Source organism: Centrocercus urophasianus, unplaced genomic scaffold (assembly GCF_019232065.1).
Source record: "Centrocercus urophasianus isolate 14NV4802_14NV808 unplaced genomic scaffold, USGS_Curo_1.0 seq_681, whole genome shotgun sequence".
Classification (NCBI taxonomy): Eukaryota; Metazoa; Chordata; class Aves; order Galliformes; family Phasianidae; genus Centrocercus; species Centrocercus urophasianus.
In genome coordinates this window covers 22,263-46,942 of record NW_024885290.1, presented here as the reverse complement: position 1 = coordinate 46,942, position 24,680 = coordinate 22,263, and the positions used below count along the sequence as shown (strand labels likewise).

At 53.0% G+C, this 24,680-nt stretch overlaps 1 protein-coding gene across 7 annotated transcripts in view; it reads left to right on the top strand.

Annotated features, from left to right (window-relative positions):
• The first annotated feature begins 833 nt into the window (after positions 1–833).
• The window catches only part of TCF3 (transcription factor 3), a 46,055-nt gene continuing 22,208 nt past the window's right edge, over positions 834–24,680 (top strand). For 6 of the 7 annotated variants that reach the window (XM_042837141.1, XM_042837138.1, XM_042837142.1 and 3 more), the window contains exons 1-2: positions 834–931; positions 6,954–7,026. In XM_042837141.1, the coding sequence (XP_042693075.1) occupies positions 857–931; positions 6,954–7,026 (148 nt within the window). In that variant the 5' untranslated portion in view covers positions 834–856. Of the gene's footprint in view, positions 932–6,953; positions 7,027–19,577; positions 19,646–24,680 lie in introns of those variants that run through there. The other variant, XM_042837144.1, reaches the window with a different exon arrangement.

Genomic DNA, 24,680 nt, shown 5'->3' with positions numbered 1-24,680 from the left:
AAAAAAAAAAAGGGATCTTCCATCTCCTCCCAGACCCCTGCCTCCCTCCCAAGGAAATGTTTTCCTATTGCAGCGACTCCACCAAAAGGATCAATCTCCCCTTTAGGGGCAAAAATAATAATAATAATAAAAACAACCTGTAAATTTGGAAGAAGAACATTTATCCGTTTCACCAGGATGCCCGAAGGGTTCTGTTTTTGCAACGCTGTCTGAAAACTGCTTTTTCTTTTTCTTTTCTTTCTCCTCTTTTTGGGAGGGGGGCTGGGGTTTGCTCCTCCCTGCTCAGGGCATCCCCGTGAGCACAGCTGCAGGTGCTCAGCAGCCTCAGGGAAGCAGCCAGAAGTTCAGACCTTTGGGTTTTTTGTTGTTTTGCTTTTCCTTCTTTCTCATTTTTATAACTGGGCAAGGAGAAGCACCAGAAGAGGGGGAAGCACAAGGCGAGCCAAGCCAGACAAGCACCCGAGTGATAACTCACCCTGAACCCTTTGATAAACGAGTTCACTTGTTTTCCCCCCCCTCCCCTCCTCCCCTTTTCTTCTTTTTTCCCCCTTCATTCGCCGCACGCCAAGAACAGAATTGGCCCAAACGAGTGCAATTGGCAGCAAAAAACCAACATCCAAGTGTGTCTGGTCAATAGAGCTCTTGTTCCTGTGCTGGGTGCTGTGTGAAGGCTCTGCCCGCAGCCTCTGTGTGTTGGGAACGTGCATTGGAGTTGTGTTTTCTTTCCCTTTTCTCTCTCTCTCTGTCTTTTTTAAATATTCATCAATGGGGTGGGTGGTTGGCTCCAGTCATTAAAATATCTCTTTCCCCTCCCCCTTGCTTTCTCTAGGACTGCCACTGTTGAGTCTGTGGGAGTATGAATCAGCAGCAGCAGAGAATGGCTGCAGTTGGGACAGACAAAGAGCTCAGTGACCTGCTGGACTTCAGTATGGTGAGCGAAGGCGCCCGGGGGGGGCTTTAAAGGGCCCGGGGCTGTGGGTAGGGAGCTGGGAAGGGGAGGAAATGTGAGCCTGTAAATTGGACATGATGGGTTTCAGATGTGCCCTGTTTGTGTGCGTGCACATGTGCTGCAACTTGTTTATTTTTAAGTTAAAGCGAAACTGCTGCCCCTCCTGGTCCCTCCCCTCGCCCCCCAACTCCCCCCCAACCCTCACTTTCCCCTTCCAAGCGTGGTGTTTCCTCGCAGGGAGCACTCAGAGGTGCTTGTTCAGATGTGAAATTCGGGGGCAATGTAAGGCAGCGAGCTCTGTGTCGGTGCTGATGGTGCAGAGTGCTGGGTGGCTGCTGCTGCAGCCCTGAATGTGGACCTGATGCAGAGCTGTAAGTTCAGTAGCCGATCAATCAGCCTTTTTTTTTTCCTCTCCCCAACCCCAGACTATTAAACTTTTGCTCCCGCAGGTTATTCTATCTCAGTTTGAAATTTATCCAAGCTCTCCAGCTCATGATTTCAGCGGGACTCAGGCTCTCGTGTTCCCCTCTCTCTGCTTTTCTGTAGCCTGGAAACCTTCAGCTGCATTTTGAGCGCTGTTTTTCAAAGAAACAGGACCTAAAAGTTCCCCCATATGGGGATGTGTGCAGCTCAGGGGGAAGAGAAGTCCCACAGAGCTTGGCCAGGGTTTGTGCCCAGTGTTTGGTGACGTATGGCGTTCTGCACGTCGTGCCACAGCAGGGCTGGCAGGTGTAACTGCAGAGGGGAGAGCTGCGTTCAAAGGAGAATAACTCTGTTGGGTTCCTCGGTTGTGGGCTGCACCCTCAGGGTGCTCACAGCTCGTGTCTTGCTTTTAAGATAAGCGTTGGTGCTGCAGAGATAGAGAAAGCAGCTCAATGGGAGGAGCGGCCTCGGTGCTGCTGCTGGGGGGGCTGGGGGCACCCGGCCCCAGGCTGGGTTTTGTTGCACCTTGAGGGAGAGGAAAGGAGGGAAATGGCAGCAAAATGAGGGGCACCCACTGTGCTTGTTGTGCCTGTGGGAAGTGCTGAAGCGTGGCAGCGTTTTGCTGAGGTTGAGCAGTGGGAGCTTTTGTAGGGCTGAGGTGTCTGCCTGTCCCTATGTGTTGGGGGGGGGTGAGGTCTCCATCCCGTGTCATAGCAATTTGCAGAGGTCCGGTTTGCTTCGTCCTGTTGGGATGCTGTTTAGCAGTGCCATGTTCTGTGGGTGTTGTGGGCACTGGGTGAGGTGGACGTGTGAGCTCAGGGTTTGCTGGAAGTGCTGCATGGTTACTCCTGTTCTCGTCCCTGGGGTCCTGCTCTGAGCAGTGCCATCCCCTGCACCCATTTGAAGCAGAGCTGTGGGTCAGGCTGTGTCAGTTCCTCTCCTGCTTTGCTTTTTCTCTTAACAAAAAAGAAAGAAAATCAAATCCCACTCGCTTTCAGAAACCCGAAGCTTTATTTCCAAATTACCAAACCAGCTTCATTTGCATGCTGAGAGCTGTATTCCACGGAGAGGTCCTGACCCGTTCCCTCTGTATCTGAATATTTCTCTTCTTGGAGACTAATCTTCAGCCAGGGGTTGAATTTGGGTTCAATTCCAGCCCTCCTACGCTGGTGTAAACCTGGGGAATGACCAGAATTTGTCCTGGGCTCGTCTGAGGCTCCGACGTTTGGGGGCGGCCGTTTGAGGGATCAGGGCCTGCAAATGTCATTTGCCAGCAACTGATTCGAAGACATTCCCCTCCCTGTGGGATCAGTTGGCTGCTGGGCTCCAGCACAGCCTGGAGTTAAGCCAGGTCCATTTCACAAACCCTCAGCTCCTCACACCCTGAGCCTGCGTAAAGGGAATGGGAACGGCGCTCCTGTGGGATGCAGAGCAAAAGCTAAATGCTTCCTAGCGAGTGGTTGGGCTGCACCCCGCGTCCTGGGTTGCTTTGTGTCATTGGGATGCAGGGTTTGGGGCCAGAATGCTCACTCAGAAATGTGTGTATGTAAATATATTCGTATGGGGTATTTTGGAATAAGCAGGAATGGAACATTGAACCACTGATGAAGGATGGAGGAAAACTGGAGGCATTTGGAGATGCTGGAGGCGTTTTGCTTCAAAGCAGTGCTTTGATTCTTTGTTGTTTTTTTCTTTCCTTTCACCCCCTGTAGGCTGTGGTCCCACTCTGTGCTGTGCATTAAGTGAGCCTCATGGCTCTGCACGGTCAGAGCTGTGAGCTGTCAGTGTGAACAGGCTCATAGCCTTAAGACTCTTTAATAAATACATCAGGTAATTACTGAGCTGCAAAGCGCTCACCTACAGCTTTTCCACCACCATCAGTTGACAATGAGAGTGAAAAACCAAAGGAATCTGTGATGTGCATCTGGGTGAGCAGGAGCCAAGCGTGTGGCTGGGAGGGCTGATGCAGCTCTGGGCTGTGCACCGTGCAGTGCTTCCCTCCTCCTCAGAACAAATTGCTTTCTATAATTGCCCCAAAGTGCAGGTAATTTGTACGCTTGCTTTCACCACTGTTCCCTGGCCATGGTCCAGAGCGGGCTTGCAAATCTGGAGGAGAGCTTCAAGAAAGCACCCTGCCTATTGATTCCCATTGCCAGCTCTGTGCTGTTTTGTTTTTGGTTTTTTTTTTTTTTTGCAGATGCTCGTTTGGGTGCTGTATTATTTTTTTTTTTTTTGGTCTAGTAGTTGCCAGGCTCTGTTCTGCAGTGTGGGATGCACATGGTGTGTGTGTGTTGGGAGGTACTTGGTGTGGTCATCCTGGCCCCCACGCTGCTGGTGTTGTCACGTCCTGGGAAGGGCTGAAGGATCCCTGATGGGGATGGGGGTCCGTGGGGTGGGAATCCTGGCTGTGGGGCTCACCCGTAGTGCCAAGCTGGAGAGCAGCAGGAGGCTGCGTGCCAGCCTGGGTCTCTGGCAGGAGTGAAATACTGTTAACAGCCATGATTATTAGCAGAGTATTAACCATATGCTGCAGGATGCGGGGTTCTGACTCGGTGAGGGTGGGCAGAGGGTGAGCAGTCACCCAGCAAGCGATCCAACCCTTGAGATGAGGGTGAACCCAAAGCATTCCAGCGGCTCCTGCAGCACAGCAGCACCCAGTGCCCAGCTCTGGCCAAGGCACAGCATCTGCGTTTCCGTGATAAAACTGCTGCTTTTGTTCCAAGTGAGGTTTGCCTTACGCCGCTGTGGATGTTGGGGCTGCAGTCAGGAAGGTCTGTCTGGAATGAGCACGTCTGAAATATCCTGCTGGCAGCGGCAGGGAGCGAATTCCCTCTTCTCCCCGCATCAGCAGCTGGATGCCTTCCACTCTGCAAAATAGATCTAGGGTTGGGAGCTCAGCCCTGAGGTCGGTGCAGCCCGGATTCGGGAGGTGGGAGAGCAGAGGAAGTGAGAACAGCCATTTAATGTGAGAACACTGATGCTCCGGTGGAAGTGCCCAATAAATGAGGTGCTGTGACTGGGTCTGGCAAATTCCCTTTCTTACGAGTCTGCCGCTGGGAGCGCGGGGGCTGGGACTTCCTGAGTGTTTGGGTTTCTTGTGCTCTGGGTTTGCATCTGGGAGAAATGCCCGAGGAGGCTGCGGATGCCCCATCCCTGGAGGCATTCAAAGCCAGGTTGGATGTGGCTCTGGGCAGCCTGGTCTGCTGGTTGGTGACCCTGCACACACGGCAGGGGGGTTGAAAAGAGATGGTCGTTGTGGTCCTTTGCAACCCAGGCCGTTCTATGATGCTGTGATAAAGGCAGCAGTGTGGGCTCAGAGCTGCGAGGACGCACTTTTGGCAGTGTCAGATCCAGCACGGGGGGACTTAACATGGGGGATTTCACACAACTGCTTAAATCGACAGGATTCAAATCCGACAAAGGCCCTGTAATGACCCAATTACGGAGCCTGGGAGGCTGTGCCGGGTCCCCCCCTGTGTGTGCCAGCCTCCCCCTTCCTCCCCCTGTTTATTTTTGAAGCTGAGTTTCAAGCAGAAAGGAAACTCGCTGTGGGTGGGTGAACCTGGGCTGCGAGTGACACAGGCGGGCGCTTGGAGGGTGACTGTGCCCCACTGCTCCACACAGCCCACACTGCGGTGGAAAAACAGGTTGGCAGCAAAAACAGCCACCCCAAAAAAACCAAAAAGTGATGCTGGGAGCCCTCAAAAAAGATGCAAAGCGAGCAGTCGGGGTTCCCTCCTCCGCGGTCCCTTGGAGGGGAGGACAGGAACCGCGGGGGCGAGGGCATCCCTGCGGGTTGGGGATTGCCCGGGGGGGGACCCCGCTTTGCAGAGCGCAGTGGAACAAGGCTGCTCATTCTCTCCACTCGAAGCCTTCCTCTGCCAGCATCAGCAAGTCGTGTGAGCAGAAACGCTCGTGACGAAGAGCCGGTGGTGCTTTTTTGCTGTTGTGTTTTCACTGCTGGTGATTGTGATGTTTGCACGTCCCGTCCCTCGGTGCTCGTGCATCGAATCACAGAATGGCCTGGGTTGAAAAGGAGCACAGCGCTTATCCAGCTCCAACCCCCTGCTGTGTGCAGGGTGGCCAACCAGCAGCTCAGGCTGCCCAGAGCCACATCCAGCCTGGCTTTGAATGCCTTCAGGGATGGGGCATCCACAGCCTCCTTGGGCAACCTGTGCCAGTGCGTCCACACGTGTGGCACCTCCTCTTAGAAAAGGAGGTTTTGACCTCTTTGCTTTCTTGCACCGTAGCAGGGATGGAGGTGGGCACAGCTCGGGGCAGCCGTGCAGGTTCTGCTTTCCATCCTTTCCGAGCTATTTGCAGAAAACAACGCCGTGGCACTGCAGAGGGAGGCAGGCTGCGAGCCTCAGCGCTGTCAGAGTTGGTTTCTTTTGTAGCCCGACTTCCTGAGGAAGCAAAGCTTGTGTAGCAGTGGGGGGCCAGGCTCTCAGAGGCCCCCCAGAGCTCCAGACCCCAGGCAGCAGCTGGGGGGGTACAGGGCTGCTGGGAGCCCCTGTGTGCTCAGACAGCACCCACACCTCTATGTGAAGTGTGTATAATGCCTGCAGTGTGCATATATATATCTATGATCCCAAATGTCTGCTTTTTGAATGGCAGTTGGTTTCCTTACTGCTCCCTTTGCATCCATACTGTGTGTAGCTGTGTTTTGTCCTCACCAACGTTTGTAACTGGGCTGGTTCTGTATGAAGCAGCTCCTCTGGCCATGGGCAGAGAGCAGTGATGTGATGTCAGGGTATGGAGCTGCCTTCCTGCAAGCTCTGCTGCCGTTGCATCGTTTAATGTTCAGAGCATTAAACTTTGGAGTTACTCAGACATTGCACAGTGAAAAATAATAACAGTTGGAATGGCTGGTGGTGAAAGTAACTGGAGTGGCAGAGGATATGAAAATGTGAATTCAGCAGGCGTTTCCCACCGCTGGTTTTATTGGCTGCGGAGGAGAATCAGCTTTCTGCTGCACGCAGGTGCATCTCAGATGTTAAATAGCAGCTTCTGAAGGCCTCCCTGCTCGCACCACAAATGTTCATGCAGGTTTGCTGATGGTGGGAGCTCCCTGGTTGAGGATGAGGGCAGCAGCAGCGCAGCAAACAACAGCCAGCGCCGCCCAGTTGGCCAAATGCATTCGTGTCGTTCACAGTGGGTTTAAATGCTTCTGTGCCGGGTGCTGCCCATCACCCTGGGAGTGTTGTATGAATGAAAGCAGCCCCGTTGGGTGCCCTTTGGTCTGAATGAAGCACTTGGGGAAGGAGCTGTGGGTTCTGATGCTGCTTGGATGGCTCTCAGTCACACCTAAGGAACCAGACGTGCTGTGTACACAGGAGTTTGTGCACGTAGGAATGTGTGTGTGTGCATCTGCACGCAGCTGTGCTGCTCTCCTGGCCCTCCTGCAGCTGATGTGTGCAGCAGGGGCGCGAGGAAAGTTTTTTGCATCAGTAAAGCACTCCTTTTTTCTCCCCTCATCCCGCCCTCCCCTCCCTGCCCGGTGTTGACCCCCTCTTTGCAGCAGCACAGCAAAACTCACAGACTGAAATCTCCTTTCTCTCTCATCTTTCTGTTTTTCTAGATGTTTCCCCTGCCAGTGGCTAATGGAAAAAACAGACCCACGACCCTAGCAAGCACTCAGTTTGGAGGATCAGGTATTGTCATCTTCAATTTTATCTTTTTTTTTCTTAACAACATAAAGTAATAAATGTGTATTTGCTTCCAGAGCCCTGAATGGAGCGGGTTCAGTAGTTCTGTGTGTTTTTCTGGTGGCTGTTTGCTGCTGTTTCTTGGGATGTTCTCTGTTGCCCCAACTATCTATGGTCAGGCAGAGGGCTTGTGCTGGGCAGACAGTCTATGCTGGTCTGTTAAGCTGCTTAGATGAACACATGTCTGCAGATGTACAGAGAAAAATCTTCCAGGGTGTACGGACACCACTGAGGAGATGCTTTGGTGATGCTCTGCTGTCCAAAAGGTGTGGGATGTCTGCCCTGCTCAGCTCCCTGCTGCAGGTATGATGGATCTCTCTGTTCCCAAAGGTTCCTTTTGCAAAGCCCTCCTGGTCGCCCACTCCCAGGCAGCACGGAGGTGGCAGCAGGGCTGTGTGAAGCTGCTGCATGAGCCCATATGCAAGCATTGGGCTGCTGAGTCCATCCCACTGGGCTGCAGATGTGCAGGGAAGAGGCTCCCCCCATCCCTTAAAGGGGTTTGGGAACCCAGCCAGCTGTGATAAAGGGTTCACTGAAGGGCACAGAGCTTTCAGATGTCAGAAAGGAGCATGGTGGGGATTAAATTGGGGCTGAAGTGGGGAATCTGGGGACAGCACTGTGCCAGGCTTTTGCTGCTGTGTTCTACGCAGCACTCGCTGCAGGAAGCTGGGATGGATAAAACTTGATCTTCTCAGCCCCAGCTTCACTTGAGCTATCCGGGGACCTCCTGGCCATGCTGACAGCAGTGCCTGTGTCCAACCCTTGGGACCACTTCTGGCAGGGAGCAATGAGGGGGCAGCTTTTGGGGGCTCACAGGGATGTGCAGTGTGTGAGGGGTGCTCTGCCCTGTTCTGCCGTGCCCTTTCAGCACAGAGCTTTCACCCTGCTCAGCTGCTTGTCAGGATGGCTTTGAGCAGACACTTTCTCAGGGAGGTAAGCCATTGAATGAGCGCTGGAGGAAAGGGAGGAGATTCAAGGGCAGAAACTCTCAGCTTATAACCCAAATGGAAGCTGAGCTCCGCAGCAAGCATTCCGACATGTGCGTATGTTGCCTGTGACCTCTGCCGTTCAAACAATCCACCCAAGACATGCTACATGAGAGAGAACAGCCCTGGAGTGAGCTCCCATTAATTCGTTTCCTGCTCAGAGGCTGCCTTGGCTGCAGGCTCTACAGGGCTGGCCAGAGGGGAGGCTGCAGGCAGGGCTGTGCTCAGCAGCCATGCATTGACTGGACCCCCCTCTGCTTGGCTGGGCAGCCGCTGAAACAGCACAAAATCTTTTTTTTTTTCCTTTCTTTTTGCCCCCCCCCCCCTCTCTTTTCTTTCGGGTGACTGAAAGGTAATGTTGACACCACCCTTCCTCTGGGCTGCTGCTTTTTGAATCTGGCTGTGAGCAGTTCATAAAAACAGAGGGCTGATATTATACAACAGAGGTTGCACAATCGCTGCCGTCCCCGTCCGGAGACCGTGGGACAGCTCTGTCCTGCAGCCTGGCTTGGGTTGCTGCAGCCACAGCATTGCCCTTCAGCTTCTTTGTCCTTAATGCTCTTCGGAGAATGGGAGCTGTGTTTGGGACTTCCCTCTTACCCCTGGTGTCTGAGGATGGATTTCTTGCTGGCTGGGGGAATAGCTGCAGGGAGATGCTGATGAGATGTGCTGTGTGCAGGGGTGCAGTGCAGCTTCTGGAAGGATCCATGCTGTCTAAATGAGGTCCTAGACAGTGGCAAGGGCTGGTTTTCATAGTTTGTGGGCACTGGTTTTGCTTAATTTAACATCACTATCTCATCATTACAACAACCCCAAGATAACAAACCGATGTTATCTGACGTGCCGCAAATAACGATGTTCCATGCTTCTGCCCACCATTGGAAATGTGAATTCGTGGCCCCTCACTCTTCATCTCCCTCCTCCACAGTCCCAGGGCTGTTAACTTTCTACCTCTGAGGATCTCAAGGCTCCAGGCTGTGCCCTTTGGGCAACAGCAGGTGGTGGGAGCCGTGCGCTGCTCCCTGCCCGTCACTGTGCCCCATTCACCACGAGAAGGCTTTCACTTCCCGAGCCCAGCTGGTCAGTAAAGAGATGCAGCGCTATGAGAAAACCTCCCCAAGTTTAAATCCTTTCCAAATCCCAATTAATAAGTGCCTTGGCTGCCCCAGAGCGCGTGGGTGGCCCCGGGAGGGGGACCTGCTGCACTCCGGAGCCAGGAAACTCAAAAGTGTTAACACAAGCCCTTCAGCTCCGAGATCTCTTTGCTTTTATATTTGTCTCCTGGTTTTATTTTAAGCTCTGCCACTGTTTCCCTCATTTCTGTCCTCAAATGCACCAGGGAGGAACTGGTTTAGCTATCCCGCTGCCTGGACAATTCAGCACCTCCGCTCTGCGCTTTTTTGGCACGACGCAACCCAACAATTGCCACTAGGATGGAGCTGACGTCATGCAGGCCACAGCCACAGCATTTATAGCATGGAGGTTGGCCTTCCTGAGGCTGTGAGCTGCAAGAAGCATTTTCCAGCCTTGGCCGTGCTGTTTGCTGCTGGCATTTTAGCCCTGGTGCTCAGCGTGCGCCTGTCATCTCACTCCTAGAAGGATGGGGTTTTGTCATCCCTGTGCTGCATCTGTGTCCCCATCTCGTGGTTTGCAGAGGACCACTCCAAGCTGAAGGCTCTGCCCCACTGTGTTTACTGAAGCTGCACCCCTAGCAGGGAGCTGCGTGCTGAGCTGGGCATGGAAATAAGCATTTCTCATTGACATTTAACACAGGAGGAGTGATGGGAGTCAAAGAGACCACAGCGTCTCTTTGCAATGTCTTTTCTTTCTAGCTTTGTGCTAAAGGGAGCTCCTGTGCTCAGGATCTCTCAGGTGGGTTCAGAAGGGGGGTGGTTTTCTCCCGGTCTGCAGATCCACCCCCAAAATGTGTTCAGTGCCTTTTTGCTGGGGAGACTGGGAGACAAGGCTGGCTGTTAGGGGATTGCTTTGATCGGGGCAAGTTCGTGAAGTACATCTGAAGCTGGCGAAGCAGAGAGCTTTTCAAAGGGTTACAAGCTGGTGCATGTAACAGATTTTAAGTTACAGTCTCCCGAACAAAGCGAATGCATTCTCCCTGGAGGCAGGTGAGTCTGTGTGCCCTTTGAAAGCCTGCTTTCAACAGCATTCAAACTTGGATACCTGTGGCAACAGCACCGAGAGTAATAAATCCTCTGTAAGATGAGGGTGCCTGTGTCATTGGTGCTACAGGTGAGCTGCTGGAAGGTTTAATGAGGGTGTGTGTGCATGCAGCCGTGGGTCAGGATTCAGGATCACAGTGGAGGCAGTGGGGTTGGAGCACTGTGCTGGCAGCAAGAGGCTTTCAGGCTGCAGAATGGCATTTGCAACTATTTGCCATAGTGAGGAAAAGAGAAGCTTTTATTAGTAAGGCTGTATCACGTTTCCCTACAAACAGCCTCGAGTCCCCACATGTTTTGCTTGTGCTGAAGTGGGAGTGATGGGCTGTGCTTGCTATTTTGATACGTGATGGAAGGCAGACGTGAGGGATGCAATATGGGACTTGCAGTTTGGAACTGGCACTTCCCATGGCAGCGTGTCCCTCGGGCTGCCTGTGTGTCATGTGTGTGTCACCAAAGCAGGATCTGCCACGGGCGAGGAGTCGATCAGAGCGTTCTGTTGGCATCACAGCATCTTCCAAATACAAATGACTTCTGGCCGTTATCAAAGGAAGGACAAATCCCTTACTGTAGACAAGACAAAGCCTGGAAAGAAGCAATTGTCTGCTGCTCTGTGCAGCCCAGGAGTGTTTCCATGCCTGGGTGTAGGAGGGTGCTGAGGGCAACACCCCATGCTCCCAGCCTGGCCCTTCCAGTAACGGAGCCAGGAGGACTTTCAGGGAAGTTCTCCCACGTGCTGCAGGCGGTGCTTTGAAGGGCTTTCAGCTGTGCTTTGTCTGTGTCTTCGGGAGGCTCCTGTTCTCCCTCCTCTCCCTGATCTCACCCTGGGGTGGATCAGGTTAAGGATGCAGAAAATAGGAGTTGAAAAAGAGAAAAAAAAAAAAAAAGAACCCACAAAAGCATGAAAACAATCCGGAAAGTAGGGTTGGAGATGGGGAACGTGGGTCAGCAGGCGTGGGGAAACAAAAGGCTTCACTTCTACGTCCCTTCAGCCCTGTAGCCCTGACATGGGGCACCCCATGGAGTGCCTCCCATACCAAGTGCTCCCCCTGCACCTCTGCAGCTTATATCAGTTTCTGTTCCTTTTCATCCAATCTGTTTTATTTTTCCCTTGGGCTTCCTGTGCAGGGAGTGAGGCCATCCCAAGGGACCAGGTTTGTGATGGGTGCAGTGCAGGAGAGCGCAGAAAGGTGATGCTCCAAGGTGAGCTCAGCACTCAGAAGTCTCACTGCCAGTTTTGGTGTGCCAAGATTTAGGGTGAGAGGGTGCACACGTGCAGGGGAAGGAGATTTTTACTCATCTCCCACCCCGGGGAAAGATCCTTCTGGCCAGATTTTGAGATTTCAAACCAGAAGAGGGCCCAGGGAATGTCAGGTGATGCCAGAGAGCCAACACTGCACTGAGATAAGAGACAGTTTTTGTTTAGAAACCACAAATGCAACACAGCCCTTGTTTAAGCACACAGCTTTAGCTTTGCCACGGAGTTGGAGCAGTGCAAGCATCTCCTGCCATAGAGCTTCCCCTTCCCAAGATGAGGCCATGCAGACCTGGTGAAACTCTGCCTGCTCGAGGGCTTGTGATGGGGGGAGTGCTCCTGTGCCTCACCTGGCATAGAGCTGGAGTGGGAGTTCTCCTTCTGCCTTTCAAAAGAAGCTGCACCTGCTTTCTTTTAATAAAAGGAGGTGGTGCCTAATGCTGTTGCATTGCTTAGGCTGCTGTTGCCTCGATCACAAGGGATCCCGTTAAAATGATCAGCAGCATGCTAAGGGTTTGGCACTGGGAAGCAGCAGCTCTGCCTCAGCTCACCCTGCATCTGCCTGAGCATTGGGCCGAGACCTGAACTTCTGTGTTTGAGAGGGGAAAAAAGGTAGGTGCCAAATGTGACTGTGACTGGGAAGCCCTGCCAGCACTGGGTGCTCCTCTGCCCGCTCTTCCTATCGTGTTCTGCTGGTGGGAGTAGGCAGAAAGCTTGCTTTTGGCTCAGCATCCCGGCTCGAAGCCTTCCACGCTTATTGTGCCCTTTCCAAAGGGGAGAGATGGCTTTGGAAGGGGCCCAGCAGGTCTGGCAAGCGTTTCTGCTGGACCTTGCTGCTGCTAATTTGGAATTCTGCATGCTCTGTAGGGTGCCGTGCTCCAGCACGTGTCCTGCGTGTGACCGGTCACTGCCTATTGCATCTCCATTGTTAATGTTTGTATGCAGTTAAACCCAAACTGGAATTAATGGTTGCTTTTTTAGCAATTGATAGCAATTGAGTGTCTTAAGGGGACAGATCAGTGCAAGGTGCCATTTTATTACTCTGGATGGGCTCATCTCCAAATTAGCTCTGTTATCTCCGTGGTGCTAACGTGGCTGGAGGATGCTGTACATGCATCTTCTCATCGACCCCCAAAATCAGTGTTAAATGCAGTGTGCTTGCTGCTGTCCTAATGCATGAGCAGTCTGAGCCCCACGGGGTGATGATGCTGTTTGCAAGCACCATTTTCACCAGTGGTGCTTTTTTGCTTCGACTGGAGGAAGGCAGCTTTGACTTCCATGCTCACAGCAGTGATATGATGTGTGTGTGTGTGTGTGTTTCCTGCCTGCTTGGAGCCCTGGACCGTGTGCATGACAAGAGATCATCAGCTGATAGGTCATAGAATCTCCGAATGGTTGGGTTGGAAGGGGTGTTAAAAATCATCCAGTTTCAACCCTCTGCTGAAGGCAGCATTGCTGCCCACCAGATCACAGTCCTTGACCCTCTTGGGAGCGCAGTGTTTCCTTGCAGACGGGGCAGATGCAAAGTGATCACCCGACCCTGGGCTGGAAACATGCCCAGGAACAGTGAGATCCAAGCTGTGCCTGGAAAGCTCTTGGAGCAGGCTTGGTACCTCTGCCCCTTATCGCGGGCATTGCAGCAGGTGAGCGCAGAGTGGCAGCTCGCTGGCAGTGCTTCTCTTCTGCCTTGGCTCTTGCTGCTGTGCTCAGCCTGTTCTACCAGCTCTGGGTGCTGCAGGGTGGTGGGACGGTGCCATCCGACGCAGCTGTCTCAGTTATGCCAAGAAGTTTGCCCACATCTGCCTCTTGGATTCCCAGCCGCGTGGGTTGGGATTAGCCTGCCCTCTCCCAGCATCTGCAAATAGCTGAGACATCCCAGGAGCAGTGCGAGGGGGTGGCAGCCTGTAGGCTCACAGCTGCCTCCCTGGGAGCCCTGGCTATCCCTTGTGTCACCGTGCAGTGAGGATGAGGGATCTGAGCAGCTCTGAGGTGCTGGGCATGTGCATTCACCCAAAGCTGATGGGCTTGAGGTGTGGGGATGAGCATCGTGCTCCATAGCCAGCAGGATGCACAAGCAGGAGGTTTGAATGCAGGTGTCTCTTTGTGAGTGATGTCTTCTGGAGGAGAGGTGGTATTTTTAATGCTTTTTGTTGGATTGCATTTCACACGTTGCTCAGAAAGCTGTGGGCGCCCCATAGCTGGAGAAACCCAAGGCCATGGGTGGGCCCTGGGGGGGGGGGCCCCCAGCAGGGAATGGGGTGGGTGGCTCTGGGGTCCTTTCCAACCCAACCGTGCAGTGATTTGAGGGCTGTTGATTGTTGCTTGTGCACCTCCAAGCTGAAATGAGCCTGCGTGGAGATGATCTCACTGCAGGTCTCAGAGACCTTCCTGCCAGAAGGTTCCCAAGTATTCTGCAAGTCTTGATTAGCACATTAGTTTAAACAAATTGAGTTATATATGCCACGCAGGGAAGAAAGGTACTGCGCTCCTTCAGTGTTGACTTAAAGTTTAATTAATTTTGTTGCCAAATGAGGCATGAAATACAGTGTGAAATACATTGTGGTGCTGAATGTGTAATTGTAAGTGGGGCCGGCTGTGCGCCGGGGGTAGGAGAGCTCCGGAGGCAAGCAGCCTCATGGCACTGAAACCCAAGGCTGGCAGCTGTGGCATCGCTGTGTTTGTGCCCATGGCACTGAGCTGGGCTGGAGGGGACTGTCCCCAACTGCTGCCCTGGGGATGTGGGACTGGAGCAGCCCCATGCACAGCCCTGCCCTCCATGCAGCGCTGAACACAGTGCGGACTGGCTTTGGGGTGGATGGGGGAATGTTGCTCCTATTTTTGGGATGGATGGGGGAATGTTCCTCCTGGCTTTAGGGTTGGATGGGGGAGTTTTCCTTCCGGTTGTGGAGGTTCTGGGTTTGTGTGGTTCTGTGGGATGGAAGCGCACAGGGAAAAGTATCAAAGGAGGAAAAAGGTGAGCAGTGAGCGCAGGTTTCTTGATTCATCTTTTGAGGATTTTTGGAGCGGTTTTGTCAGTGCCCTTCAGGATGCTGAATGTTTCTGGAAGGCAGATGTCTTTGCAACAGCTTATATCTCATCGCCTCACTGCTAGAGCAGGTGGATGCCAGGACACCTGCCTTTATTTCCCTGCATTTTTCAATTACCTCTCTCCAGGTAGCACAGCTCCAAGACTAACAGGAGAAAAACCTGAGAACCTCCTGTCCATCTGCTGTGAGCCCTGAGCAGCACAGCTCCACCTCCAAAGTGACCAGAGGCACCATCTCTCTCTAAATTTAGCTTGAGATTGCGTCAGGAGCAAGAGGGAGGTGAAGTTAACGTGGCACAAGCTGCTTTTTTTTCCAGCAGGAAACCTTCATGGTGAGGCAGGGACCGAAGAGAAATGAATGGCATCATTCCAGAGTGGCAGGAACCCACGTGGGTGGGTGGGTTTTGGTAACATGCAGAGTAAAGGGTGTTGTTTGCAGAACCCTGACCAGTCTTAAACAGGAAAAGCTTCCAGGAAAGCACGTGCTGCTTCCCGTGTCCTGCCTGCAGGTAGTGCTGTGTGTCAGAGGTGACACTTGTCCCGCATAGCAGCCGGGGTTGCGACCACCTGAAGCCATTCCTCTCCTTCTCCAAGGGGTTTGAATCATCTTCTGCTCGCAGGGATGGCGAATTGCTGTGATTTTCACCTTCTGAGAGCAGTGTTGAGCTGTCAGGGTGCCATTGGAGGCACCACAACACGGCCCTGACCCGGGGGAGGACTCAGCCACCCTCCTGCAGGATCCATCCAGAGAGCCGTGGAGGATGCAGGTGTTGCTGATCACTGTTGCCTCTCCCAATGCTGCAGGGTCCCTGCCCCGCTGTGCCCCCCATTGCAGAGGACAATTGTGTGACAATGCAGAGTGGGGAGATCCTGGGCCCCTTCTGCTTTTTCGGAGGCATATTTTTAAAAGTGAGGTGGTCTCTCCTCCAAAGGCTTGTTAATGCCCCATTAACATTGTTATACAAAACAGCAGTGCGCCATTTAATTAGGAAAAATACTACTAACCTCTACCATATGTTGCTCTTCTCCTCGTATTTGCATTTGAAAGTCCAGCTGAATTTCAATGTGAAACTGGATTTTATCCAAATGATGAATGGCCTGAGAGGCGGTGGGAAGATGGATGTGCCTCCCTATCAAATGTCGTGGGCTTGGGGTTTTTTTTTTTCCTCTCTTTGGAAAAAAAAGAAAGAAAGGAGAGCAGGAGATGCCTTTATTCCTCCTTGTACCGTGGTTCAACCTGCTCACACTTTTCCTCCCATACCTTGCATGGCGTTGTGCTGCTTCTGCATCCCCCAAGCCTGAAGGAAAGGGATGTATTTCAGGAGCTGCTGCTCTCTCTTTAGGCTTTGCCATCTCCTTGACCTAAGGAAGATAACAGTACCTACAGGCACCCCTTCTTCCAAAACACAAGCAAAGCACCCGGCTCTGCAGCACTTTGGCTCTGCAGCAGCTCGTGGAGCTCCAGAGCTCTTTGCTTTGTTTTCCCAGCCCAAACCATCACTTGTCCACGAGCAGCAGCTTTGGGCAGCACACAGCACTGCTGCTTGAATTGCTGCAGGAGCCACAGAGCTCACAGCTCTGCACTGAACCATGGGTTTGGTTGTTCTGTTCTCCAAGTTTTGCTCACTGCAAGCTCAGCATTACCTTTCAGTAGCTCTCAGTGACCTTTACTTTGCCTACCTGGCAAAAAGAAAAAAAGAAGAAAACCAACTTAAAAATCAGCTCCTATCCAGCTTATTTCACATCCTCTCGGATCTTCCACGCGGGTGCTGCAGGGCTCTGACTTTTGTTCTCCTTTCCCCTGGGCCTCTCAGGTCAGCTCAGTCTTTAAGACAAGTTTAGGTTGTGTTTTGTTGTTGTTGTTGTTGTGTTGATGCAGTTGAAGCAGTGTGATTACATTTCCAGACCGGGGTGATTGGAATAACAAGTCAGGAAACTCTTTTTGAACCGTGCTGTGTTGGGGTGTTCTTTTTTCCCTCTTATATTAAAAAAGGAAGGTAGGTCGCTTCCGAATGGCAGGGTCTCAGGTTGGGATGATCTCTGCCTTAGCACGAGTTCTTCTTGCCACCATAGATAAACCTGCAGCACCCTGGGTTGTTGGGTCCCCAAAAAGACAGGGCTTCCCATCCCCATGAGAACTACAAGGCCAAACAGGTCACATCCATCCCCGATGCTCCGTGCCATCCCTTCTCCTGTCCCTTCCTGGGGTTTGCCTTGAGCATCTCCCCGTGCTGCTCCTGCTCTGCTCATCCATTGCTTCACTCCCAGATTACAATTTGGAAAACAGACACCAGCAGCCTCACCGGATCGTCTCGCAATGGCGACTTCCTTCCTAAAAAGAGGAGGATGTTTGTGGAGTTGGTGGCTTGCCATTATTTTCCCCCATCGCTCGCTCGCCTGGCGCTTTGCAGGGATCATCACCAATTGCTTCGGGTTCCCAGTGAGCCAAAATGCCAGCGCAGAGCTCACCCCGGTGCTGCAGCATTTGCCCTTCTTTGGGTCTGCATGAAGGAGGCTGTGAGTCACTGCAGAGCGATAGTTACCCCGCTCCCATCTTGCATTTGTGTTGTGTAGCCAGCAGGATTATTTATAACTTAGCCAGCATCCCGAGTCTATTGTTTCAGCAAAGAGCAGCAATGACTCGATGACTTCCTGAGGATTTTTGTTGAGTTTTTTTTGTTGTTGTTGTTGTTTTATTTCACCACCCCCTCATTTTTATTTTTTTCAATCTGCTTTTCCTTCCAACTATTATATTCGCCACTTGGATGCTTTTCTTCCCCCCCCCCCCAACATCTTCCCCTCCTGAGCGTGCTGCTGACTGCCGGTGTTGCTTTAACACTAGAAGTGGGATTTGTGCCCAAGGGGGGGGGAGTCAGGGCATACTGGGGAGCTCCTGCTGCCTGTTTTACAGCCCTGATCCCCCCTGGTTGAGCACAGCCTCATCCCAGCACCTTCCCTTTGGTACAGAGCACCCCAGGAGCGCGCTGAAGGCAGAACAGCTGAAGAAGAACTTCAGCCTTGTGGTCAGCAGAGATCCTGTGTGGGTCCTCTCGGTTTCTGTTAGCTCAGAACTCAAAACTGAGCCCTCGTTTATTTTTAAGCCTCTGTTTCTGGTCAAGGTGTCCACAAGCCTTTGCTTTCCCTCTCTTTGCTGCCCTTCTGAACCCTTCCCAGGGGGCTGTGCCCCAAATTTGGGGGGCTTATGACACAGAGATGCTGCTCTCCTGGTGATGCTCTCCTGGTGATGCTCTCCTGGCATTGCTCTCCTGGCATTGCTCTCCTGATACTGCCTGGCCCCATGCAAAACAGACCATGAACTTTGTCCAAATGGAACCCCGCAGCTCAGGAAATGCTGCTTGGATGTGAGCAGAAATGGGGAAACGAGTGGTGAATTCTACCCTGTGGGGTTTCTGTGCTCTTTGTGGCTCCTTGAGCTTCTCCAGGTTTATCCTTGTGTGGAACATCAGGTGTGAGTCTGACCCAGCAGTGCTGTGCTGGGCATGGGGCAGAGGTGATGCTGTGCGTGCTCCCATTTGGGGAGCTGATGTCTGGGGTCCTCCCAGTGCTGTTCGTCTTGTAGCAACCGAAATCAGAGGTCCTTTGGGCCGGGAGCTGAACTGTTGGTAAGAGCTTATCCCACATCACAGAACCACAGAGTGGCCAGGGTTGGAAGGGGCCTCAAGGATCATGAATCTCCAACCCCCTGCCAAATGCAGGGCCGCCAACCTCCACATTTCATACCACACCAGGCTGCCCAGGGCCCATCCATCCTGGCCTTGAACACCTCCAGGGATGGACGGGGCATCACAGCCTCTCTGGGCAGCTGTTCCAGCACCTCACCACTCTCATAGCAAAGAACCAACAACATGAGGTGAGTTTGGGTTGGTTGCAGAGCCAGATGGGAATCCAGGAGAGTCTTTGCATGCAGCCGTGCTCCTTTGCTTCTCCTCCTCATCCCTCCGAGGCTTTGGAATGGGGTTCCCCAAGGCAGAGCACCCCTGTGCTGGCTCCATCCCACCCTACAGCACTGGGAGGTTGGTGTGAGCATCGCTGCCTCTTCCAGCCCTTCTGGGTCAGTTCTGAAATAGAGAACAGCCCTTCACCCCCAGTTCACTTAGTCCTTTTCAAAGCACTGTGGTTTTTTGTTCCGTTTCCTTTAAATAATGTTCCACAAAGTTGAAACCGTAGGGCTGGTGCTTTTTTTTTTTTTTTTTTTTTACCCAAAATGAGAAAACTGAAAGATGAACAAGCTACACTGTGGTTTGGATGGCAGAATTGAACAGATTTCTGTGCTGGAGACTGCAGGGCTCTCCAGCCAAGTGGTCGTGGATGGAGAACACGGTGGGTGGTGGCAGAGCTGGGTTGGTTCATGCAGGTACTCAAGGGATGATTTTTGTGTTGTGCCATAGGGCTGTGTCAGCTCCGGTCGCCACCGCTGCACTTCCAGCACTGCTTTAATTTTTGGGCAAGTCTCTCTATAGGTACAATAGCTCGAAACAGTTTTGTTCCCTGGAGAGAGAGGCTTTGAGGTTTGAACATTTATAAAACGCTTTGAGATCTGCAGATAAAGGAGAACCAGACAATAAGCAGCCAACGGAGCCTTGCCAGACAAATCCCCCATATCACCACAACAGAGCCGGGCAGGATGGGGTGGGGATGGCTTTTGTTAGAGGGCAAACAGCCTCTCCAAAGCTGCCATGTGGACGTGATCGGAGGGGTGCAGCCAAGCCCTGACCTTGGCCGTTCACAGAGCTGGTGCCAAGGGGATCACAGCTGTGGGTAAGGGCGCTTTGAGCTTTTCCCCGCGCTTCTCATTGCCCGGGATGCTCTTTGCCTGTTTTGCTCCATGTTCTCAACTCCCCGGGCAGGGCATCATAAACCCACTCCCCCCCCCCCCTCGGTAAACTTAATCCACACCATAAACCTCGTTAACTTTCTTTTAAGTGCCTCTGCCTGTCCTTAGAGTGAACTCTGCCGTCCCCAAACAAAGGCAGCGGCGGTGGGCAGGGACGGGGCGGCCGGAGGAGGAGCGCAGGGATGGGACGCTGAGCGCAGGATTGCAGCTGTGTTGTGGACATGGCAGCACTGCACGGACTGCACAGGGGTAGGTGCCCACCAGCATTGGGCAGAATGGGGATTTGGCTTGGGGTTGGGATGGAATTGTTCCCAATGGATCAGCTGGAAGCGCACTCAAGGCATCTGGAGGTGTGGGGAGAGGTGGAGGTTTGCTAGGGGCTCATCCGTGCGCTGCGCCTGCTGCTGGGTCCTGTGCTGCTTTGGGGCAGGAGTGGGAGCAGGATGCAAGAATTCCCATCTTTTTCTGCTGCTTTCCTGCCTTCTGTAGCATAAGTCCCTTAGGACTGCTAACAGGGAGGTGCTGAGAGCAGCACGGTGCGTGGCTGGATGCTGACCCTGCAGCACAGCGGGGCTCCTGGCTGCCTGCAGACCCTGACCCGTGCTTGATGGGAGCAGTGGGAGGCACATCCCATGCTGCGGGGAGCTGCGGTGTGGTTTCATTTCAGCTGGCTTTAGAAAGGAACCCAAGCCCTGCCCAGCTGGCTGTGATGTGTGGCAGCATCTGAAGGGTGTGCAGTGCCGGATGAGGCCGGGCTGCTGCTTGCATGGGTTTGCAGAACAGGGGGAGAAAATGAGCACTGCTGAGCAGTGCATCAGTGCCTGCCCAAAGGTGGCAATGAGTGGGGTCAGGGCAATAGAATCCTCTTTCAGATCTGCATGCAGTTCCCAAAGAGCTGGTGAGGGGATGTGGCCAGGGAATGGTGTGAGATGCACTGTGGGGACAAGTGCTGCTCATTCCCAGACCTGGAGGAGCTGTGCCACACACCGAGTGCCATCTGCTGGCACCTCCCCCCGTGCCCAGGGACACTGAGGGCTCAGGGACAGCAGAGGTGACTTGTGAAGCAGGGGCTGTGGGGATGCGTGATTGGGGGTCTGGGGGTGCAGGCCCCCTGCAGCACTGATTTCCCCACCAGACTTGGGGTGATGCTCAATGGGTTTTCAGCACCGACACCATGAGCTTCAAACAGAGCTGGTTTTATTCAGGTGAGCTCCCCCTGTGTCCCCTTGGCTTTAGGGGCAGAAGTGGAACGTGGGACGCAGAGTGTGGTTATGCAAAGATGTGGATTCTTAGCAGGGGAAAGGGCAAATGAACATCTTGAAGTATTTATATTTAAGGGGAGGAGGGGGAATAAAAAGCCATGGTTCTTGGAAACGGTGCTTCTTAGTAGCAAGCAGATCAAACGCAGCCCTTTTTAATGCAATTTAAATAATCGATGGTATATTCAATTACTGAAATATTTGGCAGAGCTCTAAATAGGTCACATCTGTCCTTAAACCGTTCTGAAGGTAAATATCTCACTGTGATGCCTGAGCTCTGCTGGAATTGGTGCCCGGAGGGGACACTCCTTAGCTACATATGGGGTTATCCCCCCAAATCCTGAGCTTTTTGCGCTGCTTTGGGATCCCAAAAACCCCAGGAACGGCTGCTGGGTGTGCTTTGGGGATCCCAGAAACCTGGGGATGTGTATTCTGGATATAGAAGGTTGCAGCTCTGTATTTGCAGCGCTGGGACCTGAATTGTGTTGTTCCAGTGTGATGGGGTGCACGGCTGCTGCTGTGGGGGCAATTTGGGGTTCCATGAGGAGCCCCACATTCAGCCAAGTCCTTTTGGAAAAGGAGAAGGGGGGAAAAAAAGCCGAAGCTTTGTTGTGGCAACGGCAGTCTTGAAGCGATTTGCAAACAAAAGCTGGAGCTCAGGGCTCGGCTCGGCCCCGCGGAGGCAGGTGGTGTGGAGAACGCTTTGTTTGGGAAAGTTTTTCTCATTGTGTCGAACAATTCTTCTTCGATGAGCCTTCCTGTGGGCTGAATCATCGGGGCCAGAGAGATCGCGTGGCTCCGCGCGTCGCATCCTGTGCGGGTCAGGGCATCCTGAGTGGGGCTGGGGGTGTGGGGATGGGGGGGGAATGTTGGGGGCTATGGGTGCAAGGTTGGGGTGTGGGGGTGCAGGGTTGGGGTCTGGGGGTGCAGGGTTGAGGTGTGAGGATTCAATGTTGGGGTTTCAGGATACATGGTTGGGGTCTGGGGGTGCAGGGTCAGGGGCTGAGGGTGCAAGGTTGGGGTCGGGGGTTGCAGGGTTGAGGTCTGAGGGTTCAATCTTGGGGTTTCAGGATGCTTGGATGGGGCTGGGGGTGCAGGGTCAGGGGCTGAAGGTGCAAAGTTGGGGTGTGGGGGTGCAGGGTTGGGGTCTGGGGTTTCAATGTTGGGGTCTCAGGATGCATGGTTGGGGTCTGGGGGTGCGGAGTCAGGGGCTGAGAGTGCAGGGTTGGGGGCTGGGGTTGGGGGCTGAGGGTGCAGGGTTGGGTTGCCAGTGCTGCAGAATGGCAGCCCTGTAGACTCCCATGCAGAGCAGAGGCTCCTGCCTGCTCTTTCCCTTCTGTCCCTCCTCTCCCCCCATGCTTGCTCTCACTAAAGACACAATCTGTGTCTTCCCCTCTTACTCCAAGGAAGCTGATGGGTTGCACTGCTACGTTCTTAGCTGCAGAGTCCACTCATAGATGATCCTTCTCCCTAAATAGGAGACCCACAGAAACCCCCAAGGCCACACCAGTGGGCTGTTTGGCCATGGTCCCGTGGCATTTCCACATGATTTGGAAATGGGCCTCAATTTGTCTAATTTTTAACCGCTGCAGCGCTGGCATCCCAGGGAGACACCAAGGATCCCTTCTCTTTTGATGTCTCTCCTCTTTCCCTTTTGCCAAATCTGTGATGATCAGGGGGCACCAAATGGGCACTTGGGTGCTGTTCTACTCTGCAGGCAATGGAGGGTGAGTGGGAAAAGCTTTCCACCCCTCCCCCGCGACAAGAGGTGGTTTCGTCTCCACCACCCTCATTTGGTTTTACATTGCAAATGAAACAATGCTTGGAAAGATGCAAATGGGAGTGGAAATAGAGGTAAACACTCTCCACTAAAATAGCCTGGGTTGGGTGCTTTTGGTGCCTGTTTGTGTCTGCAAAACCCACCATTGTCTGCACGATCCAAAAGGTCCCATGGAGCACACAGCCATCATATGTCATCAGCAGAATGAATTCTGTCTTTGGGCAGTGCGATGTGTCCTCATCTTTCTGCAGCTTTGAGGTGAAGCAAATGAGCTGCGGGTTTCCTCCCTGCCCAGAGCTCTCTGTTTAATGGAATACAACACCTTGCTGTATGAATAAGCATCGATCTGCTGAATTTGAATTGTTCTGTGGTCACAAGCATGGTGGTGGTGTTGAATGCATGCGATGAGGAAGATACGGGGTGGTTCTCATTGGGCTGGGCTCGTGCTGAGGTTGGTTTGCAGGGCTGCTGTTCCTTTGGAGGTGTTCTGGGCACATGCAGGGTCTGCAGGGTGGGGATATGGGGTGAAAAGAGATCACTGTTTGGTCCGGGATTTATATTTCATTAATGTAGTTAAGCATTTCCAGGTTGGCACACTTGGAAGCAGAATGGTTGTAGCACTCCCTGAAGTCAGACTGAAGGCAAAAGGCGTCTCCTCGGACTGGCAGCAAAGCCCCATATGGGAGCCTGGTTTGGGGCGAGTTCTGAGCCCTTCCCATTTTGGAGAGGGCTGCCTGCTTTGTGCCTTAGCTTCTCAATGTAGTGCTCCTTGCATAGCATGTTTGGTTGATGAGGTGGGGACAGGGGGCACCTGGGGTTCTCCCAGAGGGGTTGGGGATGGAGGGGACATGGTAGAGTCCTCCTGGAGGGACTGGGGACAAGAGGGCGTGGGGAGAGTCTTCCTGGAGAGGATGGAGCTGACATGGGCAGGGTCCTCCTGAAGGGGCTGGGGATGAGGAGACATGGACGAGGTCCTCTTGGAAAGGATGGAGATGAGGAGATGACATGGGTATGGTCCTCCCAGAGAGGCTAGGGATGAAGGTAGGGTCTTTGTGGAGAGGCTGGGACAAGGGACACGTGCAGGTTTGTCCCACGAGCTGCTGGCCTTTGGGAGGCATCGAGTGGATCGGGAGGCTCCGTGTTGTCCTCCATCCCCTTTCCATGTTGTCCTCCATCCCCTTTCATGCCACTCCTTTGTGGTGTTGTTTGGCCATGGCTGGCCCTTTGTTTTTACAGCTGCTGGAAGTGTTTTGAGCTGAAAGGTTTATTTTCTTCCCTCTGCTTGTCGTCACAGGGTTGTTTTCTTTCTCCCCACGGCATCTCGTGGCCGTGCTGGGCTCTGGGAAGCCCGGCTCCTCCCGGCTCTGCTAGGGAGGCCCGTGGGTCTCACAACTTTCCCTTTGGTCTCGTTGGCTGTCATTCTGTCCATGGAATGACCCCTCCTCCAGCCAGAAGGGCCACGCTGCAGCATTTTCCCACCACTGCACTGAATTAGGGCTGAACTGTGGGCAGGCTCGCTCTGCTCCCCATTACCTCTGGGTGACTGGGTCCCCATCCTTCCTCTTGCTTCCATCACCATCTCCCAGACCATCTTCCAAAAGACTGTAAGTACTACAGTGCCTTTTTTTTCTTTTCCTTTCTCTGCCCTTTGTTCTGTCTGTAGGTTTCATTTCTCTCCTACTTTGTCTCCATATTCATCCCTTGCCCAGAGCCAATGGGATATGGATCACTCTCCTTACCCCTTGTGGTACCTCTCCCATTTTTCCCCAGCCCCAAATCTTTCCTACAATCCTTCTCCCATTGTGGACCAGGCAGAAACTGCTGAACCAGAACCCACTGCCAAAGCAGCTGCTGAGCACAGGAATTAACAAGCACTGAAATGGTGGCATCAGCTTTTTGTTCTTAAATCCAAATGATCCTCGAGTGCTTCTTTGGGGAGGGGGAGGACACCAGGCATCCCCTCTGGTAGGGGTGGTTTTGGATTCTTGGGGCTTTCGTCGTCCCAACTAAAGAGCTAAAGGAGAAAGGTTGGATAGCCCCAAATCTGTGGTTTGGGGGAGAGCGATGTGTGTTGGTTCACACTGATCCCAGCGATGGGTTTTGGGATTGTGGATGGGATCCACTGACATTTTGCTTCCCCACCAGGCAGTGGGGACCCCGAGCTTTCCCTTCCCTCTTCATATAGGACCTCTGCAGCCAAAATGTGGTCATTTGGAGCAGCACAGGGCATGAATGATAGACAGCA